At 45.3% G+C, this 13,321-nt stretch overlaps 1 protein-coding gene across 4 annotated transcripts in view; it reads right to left on the reverse strand.

Annotated features, from left to right (window-relative positions):
• Positions 1-1,007: 1,007 nt before the first annotated feature.
• The window catches only part of LOC110499190 (transformation/transcription domain-associated protein), a 77,840-nt gene continuing 65,526 nt past the window's right edge, over positions 1,008-13,321 (reverse strand). For all 4 annotated transcript variants that reach the window (XM_036956021.1, XM_036956020.1, XM_036956019.1 and 1 more), the window contains 6 exons: positions 9,687-9,912; positions 9,374-9,591; positions 7,300-7,484; positions 6,947-7,150; positions 3,759-3,953; positions 1,008-2,794 (listed from right to left, as the gene is read on the reverse strand). In XM_036956021.1, the coding sequence (XP_036811916.1) occupies positions 2,510-2,794; positions 3,759-3,953; positions 6,947-7,150; positions 7,300-7,484; positions 9,374-9,591; positions 9,687-9,912 (1,313 nt within the window). In that variant the 3' untranslated portion in view covers positions 1,008-2,509. The remainder of the gene's footprint in view (positions 2,795-3,758; positions 3,954-6,946; positions 7,151-7,299; positions 7,485-9,373; positions 9,592-9,686; positions 9,913-13,321) is intronic.

Below are 13,321 nucleotides of genomic sequence, written 5' to 3' on the forward strand. Positions count from 1 at the left end.
TGCCTTAACTACAAAGGCCAATAAGGACACCCACAAGTTCAAATGCTATTGTTTAGAGAGAAATGGATCGTGGGTGTCCTAGATGTTTGTTAAGTGTTACGTGCCATTGGAAAGGGATATCAAACATGATATATGGACATACAGTACATGGTGGTATACTTTCTTTCCGATGTCATATTTGACATTTTCTGGCGAGGCCCCATGTGATGTGATGGTAGCCTGGGTGGCAGTCTGTTCTTGCTTCAGGCCCACTTGTTTTTAACCTGCCAAACAGATTGCAATAAAGTATCATTGTTAAATGCAGGTTGGTAGTCTGAAACAATAAATGTGGACAGTGAACTGCGAGAGAGAGATGGGAGAGCTGCAACAGAGAGAAGTTGGATGACAAGAGAGTGAGATTAAGTGAGAGAAAGAGACATTTACAGTATTAAAAGACATGGTTTATGAGTGTGGAGAGCAGGCTGACAGTATAACTCAGCGTAGGCCAGACCATACTGAGATATACGGACATGGATAAATCAGTCGCCAGGGGAGAGGCGGAGGCTGACCACACCTCAGTAGTCTTCCCCTGGAATTCCATGGCAGGGGGGGCAGGGGGGGCAGGCGCGGAGGAACAAAAAAAAGGCAAACAAGGTTATTCTGCCTCCACATAGCCCTCAGCCAAAATGTTAACAGGGATTTACTTGAAACTGCAGACCAGCTAAAGGTAGTGCTTTTCATTTTTCAGTTATTTAGAAAATAAAAAAAAACAGTGTCCAAGTGTGGCACGATTGATTGATCTCCCTTTGTGCCAAGCATGATGTGTGCAATGTGAGCGGTAGCGACTGCAATGTAAGACAAGGTCTTTTTTTCCTGAAAGAAGTGTCATTTCTTCAACTCTATTGTAACTGAATGGGTATGAGATGCACTGTCTGACTTGATATGTAATTCAAATCCAGGACTTGGTTCTCTTTACCGTGAAATTGAATGGCGACACACAAACAAGGGTCTCCAGAAAATGGAAATTATTTAAAAGAGCATATAAAATGCATATTTACAAGGCAGGAGGTAACAATCCTTCAGTTGGTCGAAAAGCACTGTACCTTTACAAAAAATGGGGGATAACGCATACAAAAAAACATGTCAGTGTAGCTCATATAGGCTACTACAGAGATGCTGTATGTATAGATACTGCTTACGGAGTACAGTCTTGAACCTGAACGCTTGAGTGCAAGACAGTTGTGCTAAAGGGAATTCAATCAGCTTAAAAAAAAAATATCCTCATCTAGACCTCTGACAGCTGCAATAGAACAAAACCTAAAGTAAAAATGGCTTTTGAGTAGCTCGGACATTGTACAGTACACACACTCCAGGCAGTGAAAAGGAATGTCACAGCATAATTATTCACAAGAGCATTATATTCTACATTTTTTAGGGATATATAAAAAAATGTCAAACACATAATTTGGTATTTAAATAATAATACAAACTCAAAAAGAAGGGCTTAGAATATGTTTTACATTGCGTTGATTCACTGGAGTCAACTTGTAAACTTAGAAAAGACTCGTTGAGACGATTACAACGTCAACTGAAAATCATATGACCTCTACACAAAACGAGCATTATAAAACAGTACTGTACTTTCTCCAATACTCCCTGGACTGTTCCATTTTCATGGAGGGATGATATACACAACACACAGTAAGTCAAGTACAGAGAGAGGCGATGCAGAATAAACATGTGTCAGACTACGTTTGGTTCGAGTGCCTTAGTTTCTCCATCATAGTGAGTTTCCTGATTAGCCTGGTTAAACAAGACTGAACGTGTCCAGACTGGTTTTACCAGGCTATTTCCTGATAACATGGGTTGACTGGCTGGTTCTGCAGCACTCAACTTCGCTACATCGTTCCCTTGCTTTGTTTGCTTGCTACAGTAAATCGCTGCATCCTTTCAACTTGAGACCAGGAAGCCCGCTTCAAAAATAATACCTGACAGAACCATTTCTACATGACAAAAGCATTTTCTTCACTTCCAGTTTACATCTTATGATTTCCTCTTTTCTGTGGCTCAATAGTGAAAGGCGCCTGTCACGCTATTCAGTGGCCAATGATGACATCTTATGGTTGTGTGAGCAGCATAAGCAATAAGGCCCGAGGGGGTGTGGTATATGGCCAAAATACCACAGCTAGGGCAGTTCTTAGGCGTGACGCAACGAGGCGTGCTTGGATACAGCCCGTAGCCCCGGTTCAGTATATTGGACATACGCCACCAACCCCCGGACGGAGGTGCCTTATTACTATTATAAACTGGTCACCAACATAATTAGGGCAGTAAAAATAAATATTTTGTCATACCCGTGGTATAAGGTCTGATATACCACGGCTGTCTGTCAATCAGCATCCAGGGTTCAAACCACTCTGTTTATAATGTGCATTAGAACCCCCTCATTTCATAGGTTTTATCATGTCCATTGTCTTCTTAATCTTTCCCCCCCTCACAACCAGGGCTGCCAGGCATCTCCTCTCCCCCCTTATAGCCAGGGGTGCCAGGCAGGGTCCATGCGACAGAGGTTGTCCAGGCTGTTGGCAGCAGCCACCAGGGTGTTGACCTTTGACTCCCCTCCCTCGAACTGGGCCAGGTTGTGGAGCCTGGTCATGATGGCCGTCACAGCCTTCTGCACCAGGGACACTAGCTGCTGGGAGTCCATGTTCTCAGGCTGGCCTGCTGGGGACAGGGGCATGGACGTGTCCTCCTGGGTCTTCTTGTGCCACGCGATGATCTCGTCACGGAGCACCGCCTTCAGGATGCCGTCCACCTAGTGGGGGAGAAGGAGAGGAGAGAACAGAGAATGATGGGGAGCAGCTAAATGCATCTTGCACTCTAGCAAGACTATTTATGGGAACCAAACTATGAATTGATACTAATTCAGGAACCATGAGATACTGTGAAACCACTGTGTATTGTTAACTCACCATGTTGGGTAGGGCTAGACACAGCAGCCATATAAACTACAGAGACCACAATACTAGCTAACCACCTAGCTGGGTACTCGGTCTTCTCCACTCATTGTGCACACTTTATGGTGTGTTGAGGGCCTGCTTGTCAGAACAACCGTCTCCTCTCCCAGTAAGTATGTGTAACCACCACTCCACCAAAGAAAGCAGTGGCCTCTGGGATACATCTCCAGCTCTCTGTGTGTGTGTGTGTGTATTTCTAGCTCTCTGTGTGCGCATCGCTGCACGCCCTCCATCCAAAAGCCCCGTCTTCAACATCCCAGTTTGTTCACCTCCTGAAGGAAGCAGCCCCTCTCTGGCTGTAGCTACAGGATGAAGCTATACATAGACATATAGCTGCCTGCCTGATGCCCTATCATTACAGGACCAACATAGATATACAGCCCTCCTCCTGCCACAGCTGGGACTGAGGCTGAGAGGCTGTTGTTTTTGTTTTGATACGCCTCAGTGAATTTCCCTCCAAGTTTACATTTGTGGGATGTAAAACACCCACACAGAATAACATCCATCAAGAATTATAGTGTCTAAATTAAGACAAGAATTGAGAAATGAGTCCGCTCACACTTTAAACTTAATTCAAGTGTATGGTTCTACCAGTGAGTTCTACGCGGTGCACAGTAGTGGTCTACCAATGTAAAGGATAATTCTCACCAACCATGACTTCAATTTAAACTGTGATATGCTGATTCATTATTTTTGTCCAATAAACATAGCTAACAAACTATGAAAGTCATTTGCTGTTGTACAACAGGTGTGTGTGCTTACCTTGAAGTTTGGTTGAGCAAAGCAGCGTGCCACAGCGATCATGGAGGCGGTGAGGGGGCCAGAGACGCCGATGGTGGTCAGGAACTCTGAGATGTTGGGCGTCAGACGGAAGGGCACGGGCCGGTTGGCGTCCAGATCACCAGTGGCATCGTTGATGTCGAAGCGGAAGTAAGACACATTCAGCTTCCCCGTGTCCTGTTGGAGGAGAGAAGTATAACGGTTAGGATCAGTGTGTGTGTGTGTGTGTGTGTGTGTGTGTGTGTGTGTGTGTGTGTGTGTGTGTGTGTGTGTGTGTGTGTCTCTCTCTACACTTCCTGATATTGCCTCACAGTGCATTTGTAAACTTTTTCCACATTTTGTTAATTACAGCCTTATTCTAAAATGGATTAAATTAAAAATGTTCCTCGTCAATCTACACACAATACTCCATAATGACAAAGCAAGAAACAGATTTAGCATCATGCTGTGGGGATGTTTTTCAGCAGCAGGGACTGGGAGCCTTGTCAGGATCGAGGGAAAGATTAATTGAGCAAAGTCTTTGATGAAAACCTGCTCCAGAGTGCTCAGGACCTCTAAGCACACAGGCAAGACAATGCAGAAGTGGCTTCGGGACATATCTATGAATGTCCTTGAGTGGCCCAGACAGATCCCAGACTTGAACATGATCGAACATCTCTAGAGACCTAAAAATAGCTGTGCGGCAACGCTCCCCATCCAACCTGACAGAGCTTGAGCGGATCTGCAGAGAAACCCCCCAAATACAGGTGTGCCAAGCTTGTAGCGTCATACCCAAGAAGACTCAAGGCTGTAAATCGCTGCCAAAGGTGCGTCACAAAGTACAGAGTAAAGGGTCTGAATACTGATGTAAAATGTGATATTTCAACAACAAAAACATTTGCAAATGTCTAAAAACCTGTATTTTCTTTGTCATTGTGGGGTAGTGTGTGTAGATTGATGTGGGGGGATGACAATTTCATCCATTTTAGAATAAGGCTGTTACCTAACAAAATGTGCAAAAAGTCAAGGGGTCTGAAAACTTTCTGAATGCACTGTAGATTCCAGTCTGGATTCCACCGTGTACAATCACTAAAGACAAGTAATCTATAAACGTTCTCCTGAGGTATTCTCTATGGACATGTTTCTCCTGTATAGAACCCATGGACAGGATACAGCTGCCTTCCAGTAAAGTGTTTAACTACAAAATGGCTGCTTTTATTGATCTGCTGTAGACAGAGCACCATAAAACATCATATCACCCCAAGCACACATCCCTCTTTCTCTGTGGAGTTAAGTATATACAGCAGGACTTTGTCTTTAAGCCTGCATTTGTGTAAAGAGGGACCCGTATGAAGAGCAAAGAGCATTCTGGGAAGATAAGCTGTTTATGGGAGAAAGTGAGTGTGCTTATGACAGCTTTATGGCAAAAGCATTTCATTTGAGTTTTTTCCCCCAACAGAGTTAGACGCTAGACCCCCGGAGGATCAGAGAAGCTCCGAGAGAAACTTCTCTGGCTCCGGACTGAGGCAGGGTCCTGAATAATAACACATTAACAGGTGACTGCTAATCCACTTTGACGCTGTATCAATAGAGTCAACAATACGAGGGAGGTGACATTACAATCCATACTCTGAGGATGGGGGCAGGCAGAGGCCAAACCATCTCAATGCACTATGTTAGAAAAGCTGACTATTCTAGGGGTAAAATATGGGGTTATTGGGGTGTTTATTAGGGCTAGGCTAGTGGTTACACATGTCAGTAATGTCCTTGATATGCTGGTGTCAGTGTGCGTGCATGCGCGTGTGTGCGTGCGTGTAATCCTGCCTGTGGCTAATGGGATCTATGGCGTGGAACAGGCAGAGAGGGGGCTTAATGCGTCCGCTTAGCTGCCCAGTGAAACGCCTGTCAGCAGATCATAGAAGAGGAGAGGGGAAAGGAGAGGAGGCTGTCCGTCTGTTCCACACAATCATCTTTAATAATGACTTTCAGAGATATACTCTCTGCCCTCCGAAAGGACCGTGCGCGCGTGTGTGTACCACTGCTCTGGTGCGACACACACTCTGGGCTCTTTATATTGAATGGTCTCTGATAGCAGAGCAAAGAGTCGGAATAAGACTGACTGTCAAAACAGCATCGTCCCATAGAGGCTCACTGACTGACAGGGCTGCATTGATGTCATAGAGAGGAAGTCATGCATATTACCAGTCAGAGCGATGCGCATCTCCAATGAATCTGAGGAGGAACATCTCCATACTGAATTAGTCTCCTTGACATGAATCCTCCTTTGACAGACTGCTTCAAATTCCCTTCGCCACGTGTCCTTGGCTGGGTTAGGTGTGTGTGTGTGTACACGCTTTTATGAGTGTGAGTATGCGTTTATCTGTGTGTGTTAGGGTTGGGCGGTAAACCATATTTTACCTTATACCAGGAGAAATGAACGGACCAGTTGAATTTGATAAACTTTTCCTTCCATAACGGTATTTCAATGTTTGGTTTGTAAAAATGTGATATGAAACTCCGGCGAATGTAATGTCCATTTTTATAGTTAGCTGTTTGCTCCTCGAGTCGTCTTTCTCCCTCTCCTGCTGCATGCCCTGCCCTGCCCTTGTCACTCAATGGAGAGCAGTTGCTCAATCACGGTATCTTTTAAATCAGAGAGGACTAGGCGAAGCATGAATGTTCGCTAGCTACGTAATGTAACATCGAATTAGGGTCCCCTGGAAACACTGACCAACACTTTGCTTCCTACCCTCTCAATAATTCCTCCCTGGCTTCTTCATTCGTTGTCATGTCAAAACAATGTATCAAGGCGCTGCCCACTACATATAAACTATAGTTTATCATTATATTTCTATGACTCCAACAGTTCACCAATTAACTAGGCCTAGGTTTTTTGCCAATATCATGCAGCCCTGTGTGGCAGTGTGGAAATGAAGTTGGATTGAACAGTATAAAACAATCAGAATGGAGAAAGACCCATTGAAATCATTTAGAATGTATGTGTTGCCACCCTGGGGTCATGAACTACCCATAAAGCATATTCAGAGCTCTTATTATTAAAAGGCATAAAATACCATCAAGATTTGAAAAATCGTGATATGATGTCACCAAGCCCTAGTGTGTGTGCATGCACGTGTCTGTGTGTGTATGTCCAGGTGTGTGTGTGTGTGCGCTCGTCGCTCTCCCCCTACCTGTGCTATTTGCAGCATCTCAGGGTTGAGGCGGTTGAGGTGTAACATGAATTCAGCCAGGCCGATGAGAGACAGCTGGATGGTGAACATCTTTCTGAAGGTCCAGTAGTCTGTAGCGTTGGGGAAGGTGTGTAACGCCCACTCCCTCAGCATGCTGCGAGGTACCATGTTCCCCTGCACCTCCTTCAGAATGTCACGCAGCACCTGGTGGGGACAGGGGAGGTTAGAGTCAGAGGGAGTGTGTCTGTGTGTTCCAGACAGTACCTGGTGGCTGGCCGGTGTGCCACTGGTCTGTACAGTAGCCAGACAGTCGTTGTATGCGTGTGTCGCCATGCGTATGTTCCAGACAGTACCTGGTGGCTGGCCTGTGTGCCTCTAGCCTGTACAGTAGCCAGGCGGTCGTAGTAGCGTGAGATGGGGTTGTCGTGCTCAATGCCTTTCTTGGCACAGCGTTGCTTATAGATCTCCACCAGAGACAGAGATGATGGGTTGTCCTCTACCAGACGCATCTGAGGAGACACAGCTACCACCCTGGGGACTGGAGAGATAGGAAGGGGGAGAGTAAGCACAATTTAATAAGATGGTAAACTGATTACACACATCCATACACTGTATACAACCTAACCTTGGAGGGCAAGAGAGGGACAGAGAAAGCCACCTCAATACAACATTGCAATACTAAACATCTACATTTTCCAAGGCAAAACAAGCCATCTTCATTTCAATACACTGTGTAAAGTAAACTAGTACACCCAACACTGCACAACAGGTCTACATATCTGACCTAAGATGTGTCAACACAAGAGGTAACACTAGGGTTACTAGAGGTTCAGAGGACAGAACCTGGAATGTAAATCACACCCACGGAAACATTTACATAACATGGTAAACCACCAACCGAACACATTTCACTTAGAGGGAATGAGTAGAGGGACCACAGAAGTCCACATTCCCTCTTAAACAACCCAATCAGTCACTGAGAGGGAGAGTGGGCAAACATCTGGATGGAAGGACAACTGGGGGAGGACAGGAAAGGAAATTGTGTATACAATGGGATTGTGAGAGAGAGCGAATGAGTCTCTCCCATCCCCCTCTAATGTATAACCCATCTAATTTACAATGAGTGAACAAAACATTAAGACCACCTGCTCTTTCCATGACAGACTGACCAGGTAAAAGCTATTATCCCTTATTGAAGTCACTTGTTAAATCCACTTCAGTGTAGATGGAGGGGAGGAGACGGGTTAAAGGATGTTTAAGGCTTGAGACATGAATTGTGCATGTGTGCCATTCAGAGGGTGAATGTGCAAGACAAGTTTTAAGTGACTTTGAACGGGGCATGGTAGTAGGTGCCAGGCGCATAGGTTTGAGTGTGTCAAGAACTGTTACGCTATTGGGTTTTTCACACGCAACAGTTTCCCTTGTTTAACAAGAATGGTCCACCACCCAAAGAACATCCAACCAACTTGACACAACTGTGGGAAGCATTGGAGTCCACATGGGCCAGCATCCCTGTGGAACGCTTTCAACACCTTGTAGAGTCCATGGCCCAATGAATTGACGCTGTTCTGATGGCAAAAGGGGTTGTGCAACTCAATATTGGGAAGGTGTTCCTAAAGTTTTGTATACTCAGTCTCTCTAAATGTCTATCCCATCTCTTCAGATCAGATGAAAGGAAAGACATGAGCCCTCTTATTCTATTTTGAAATGCACTTCTTTAGGTCATCAGACCAGAAGTATGTAGCCCCCCCATGAGGATGCCCTTGACCTCTGACCTGGAAGTGGTTCACCATAATACTGATAAATCAATCACAGAAAGGCAATTTAGATTCAATCTCCCAGCCAGCCTCCCGTGGGAATAACCTTGCATCTTATTTCATTCACTCACTGACATTCTCTGCCCTGACACATGTCGACAATTCACCTCAATTTCATTTCTCCCATTCCTCTCTCCTCTGCCATATTTTTCTTTAAAGAAAACCACATGTACAGTACAACTAAAGAGGTTGCTAGGATTTAAACATCACCCGCCTGCCTTATCGGACTGTATAGACATGCCCTTGGAAAAACAGTTTAGACTGAGCTACACTTGACATTTCTACTCGCTCCTTGAATTCTCTATTCCTGGGTTGAGAGCCCAAGATACACAGAGAGGAGATTTTAGACTGCCTGTCAAAAAAACTGGCCTGCCAAGAAGAAAATGAGAGAAACAGACCTGTAGAATGATATATGAAAGAGGAGAGTCAGAGAGGAAAGGGAAGGAGAGACCAGACAGACCTGTAGAATGATATATGAAAGAGCAGAGGACAGAGAAGGAGACCAGACAGACGTAAAACAATAGTCCAGAGAGTTGTCCCAGGAATAATGCGTCTCTTGGTGGTCTGAGACTAGAGACGGTGGAGAGAGCTAGCCCAGTGTGTGTCATACCAGTAAAGAAGAGGTGTCTCTTGGTGGTCTCCTTCCTCTTCTCCAGACAGGGGTTGAGCAGCCTCAGTAGCTGCAGGACCCTCTCCTCCCTGCGGGACTCAGTCAGACAGGCATCGTTCATCACCAGGTAGGGGTAGATCTTCCCATTGTGACCTCTGATGTAGAGACGTCGTGCTGCCGTGTTGTGTTTCTGGACTATCTCCACTCTGGGCATGAACCTGAAGGAAACGCCACACACAGTTAGTACCTGGAGGTAATGGATGTGTAACATGTGTGTGCACATACTTTCTATATAAACGTGCACCCTCCTCACCGTGCGATCTTGATGTAATAGTGTGTGGGTTTGGGCATGAGGAACTCCCCAGGGATCTCCACCTCGGCGGTCTGGGCTGAGAAGTTGCTAAGGAAGCGACACTTCTCCTCGATCAGGAAGAACTTGGGCAGCTGCTTGGTCTTGGCCTCCAGGATCTTGATCCACTTCTTGAGCTTAGAGATGAGGTTGTGGAGCTTCATGGAGCCAGGCACGCTGAAGTCAAAGTCTGCATGGAGACAGATGACCAGCAGGAGGTTATTATTAAGCGGAGGTAGACAACCTGTTAGATTAGAAGGAAGCCAACACCAAAGCCTAGACTGACAACTATGAAATTCAAAGTTTGGGTTCACATGGTTTATCTATTAAGGGTCAAAGAGAGCTCAAAAATGGTCAGATTGACAGATGGAAATAAGGCAATAAGATAAATGACCAATGACAGCAAAGCTGAGACTGAAAAGAACCAATGCGTAAGAGGCAGAAATAAGCGCTTCGTTGCCATATCAACCAAAGTGCTGTACGTTTTCCACCCAGTCCCCCATGGAGCTAGTCTACTGATACAATCACAAGGGTTTACATTTCATATTCAAGACACAACTGACATTGTGCATATTCTTGGGAGGGAACGGTAGAACAAAAGGTGCAAGCAGAAAGGGAGCCACGGTGATGGCCCCAGGACATCTTTATCAAACAGGTACAAACCTGCTCCATTATTACAAGCCTGTTGTGCTTTGCTTGTTGTAATGAAACCATGAAAGTGTATCAGAGAATGAAAGGCCTTGCCATTTCAAACCTCTTTCGGAGTGAACTCTTACACTTTAAATAAACCTTTTTTTTTAAATCCAATGTTCCTTCATAGCATCCATTTTACCTGCCTGCTGTTTGCTAGCCTAGGGGAAACGGTGAATTAGGCTAGTCTTATTGAATTGCCAATGATTCAGCAGCATAAAAGTATATATATAACCTACAAATAGAATACATGAACTGTGGCTGTCTTCATTTTACAAGAATTCATCACCATCTCAATTGTTTTGTGATGTAAAAATAGGAAATAATAGGAGAGCTGAAAATATAACACATTTTGACACATTGGAGCTTGGCCATATAGTAGAACCTGAGTCAGAGCAGAAGTAAGGAGGAGGGCTATTTCAGCTCCTTTTTTCACTGACCGCTGATCAGTCATCTCATGCTTCTGTTAACAACAAGCCCCCTTCTCTCTGATCCATAGTCTCCTAAAACAGCTACCTTCTCCCTGACCGGAGACTGGAACACTAGGAGGCATGTAACACGCCCTCTTTCACTGCCCTCTCCCTGCTCCCCCCCCTCCCCTCCCCTCCCCATAACCAGAGAACCACAGTGGTCAGTGGTCCGTCTCTATAAATAGCCACTAGACTTTATCGCAGCAGCAGGAAGTCTCAGGTGAGTTATACTCAGTGGTTTGTTCAGCAATAGATGTAACGGCTGGATGGCCACTGGTTGGCTGTCTGGACCTCAGAGCCAATCAGTCTCATACAACAACAGCAGTGCAGAAGGCTACTGGTGTGATTGTGTGTTGAACTGCTATATTTGTTATTGATAAAAATAGAAAATGTTTAGTCCGGTAGATTCAGTGCAGGGAGACTTATTTCTGTATGTTCACCTGCACAACCCATCAGACAAAATAAGAAAATCCTATCAGAGTGTTTCTCATAGCCAAGTAAAATGCCCTTTTACAGAAAAGTTATTTCAGTGTGAAAATTGTTTGAAAAACTCAAGAGCATTCACATGCCATGTGGCCAATGTACTGTAGTTTGAGAGCCTGACAGAGATAGGTGAACATATTGTAGCTGAAAACATGCGCTGGCTGCTGTGAACAGTGAAGTTATTTCAAATATTTTTTTCCAGGGATCTGACAAGCAGAGCGCTTTGGAGTGAATCCATTTAGAAAACAGTACCTCGTGCAAAGAGCATTCCCCATAATTGGATTTGAATGCCCCCCCCCCCCCCCCCCCCCCCCCCAGTCCCCTCTGACTAATGTTATGTGTGCGCACATAAACACAGATTTTCCGGCCCACAAACCCAGGGAAAGCGAGGGAGGGAGCGGGTAACGCAGCGAGGCTGCGGGGCTGTAAACCCTGTTTGTTCCGCTCCGGAGGCTTGTCGGGTTTCTCTGCGGCGCTCGGTTGGCGTGGGTACAGCTGGGGAGCGACGGCAGGCACCCTGTGAGTCGGAGCTCCGGTGACGCCTGGCCGAGCCAACACAGCTGGCACCCAGTACCCACACATCTGGTAACATGAATGAATGCCACACGCTCCCCTTCTACCGCTTTCCATCTCTCTCATAGGCTCGTGTTCCTAATTTTCAATTTCTCCATTACTCAATTATCTTTCCCTCTTTTGTATTTTATTTTCATTCTCTCGCTCTCTATTCTCTGGCCCTCTCTCCCTCTCCCTGCCCAGTCAACATGCAGTACCTTAGCCAGACACATTAGCCCAGCTAGCCTCTCTCCCTCTCCCTGCCCAGTCAACATGCAGTACCTTAGCCAGACACATTAGCTCAGCTAGCCTCTCCAGTCTGGTGGAGGGGAAAACAGAAGTGGAAAAGAGGGGGAACAGAGGGAGGCCAGGGAATGAGCAGCTCTGTGTGTGTGTACTCAGTCATACAGTGTTGAGAAGAGAGCCAGAGGAGAGGAGGGAGAGTTGTGTGGATACAGGGAAGGAGTTGGAGGTTGCAGCAGAGATTCTTAGTTTAAACCAGTGGCCAGGGAACTGAACTGTGGTTAAACCTGGGGGTTAACGTACTATTTCCAAAAAATAATTTGTTTTTTAGAAATGTCTCTACGTGGGCCAGTCTGCACCTGTCTGTCTGTTGCATTCCTAAGTAGAATATAAATAAATACTCAGGAGAATGAGGGTCTGTCTCATGGGTCGCTGACTAACATGCACAAATACATGCATACGAGAGATAAACGGAGCGCTTCATGATTCAAATTAACTTCTGCATAACTGTTTCCAAGGTATTGTTATGAAAGCAGTATGTGGTAGGCTGATGATTTGAGTTACAACAGTTGCTGAGGTCAAATACAAAGGCCACAATAAAAAAAATCTATAGTTTTTCAATAGTTTCTCTTACTGCTATTAAACATCCTTCAGTTGAAACTGAACTCTCATTGGAGCTGCAGTACCAGTAAGCACCGTTTTGATCTTCTCCACATGCTGTGCCTGTATGTACCCAAATGACCGCTAAACAGGCCTGGAGGGCAAGTCAGTGGGTTGGATTAGCAGAGCTGTGTAATGCCTGTGTAATCAACACCCCAAACCAGCCCAGCAAACACGCACACACACACATACGTCAGCCCTCCATTAAATCAAATCATCTGGTTCAGAAGCCCCAATTACGTTCCGGAACAACACTGTTCTGTTGTTTCTGCCTGGTGAAAAATAACCCAGGCCTGCTGATGCACACAGCGTGGCTACATCTGGCAGCTTGGTTATGTCTGGCTATGGCTAGAATGAGACGGAGCACTGCATAAGGAATAGGGTGTGATTTGAGATTTACCCCTACATTCCTATGAGTCAACACTGTTAGTAAGATTCCAAAAGTGAGTTATATTTCTTTAAAATAAAATCAATAATAGGGAAATAATTAACCTAGCAGAA

Source organism: Oncorhynchus mykiss, chromosome 20, assembly GCF_013265735.2.
Source record: "Oncorhynchus mykiss isolate Arlee chromosome 20, USDA_OmykA_1.1, whole genome shotgun sequence".
NCBI lineage: Eukaryota > Metazoa > Chordata > Actinopteri > Salmoniformes > Salmonidae > Oncorhynchus > Oncorhynchus mykiss.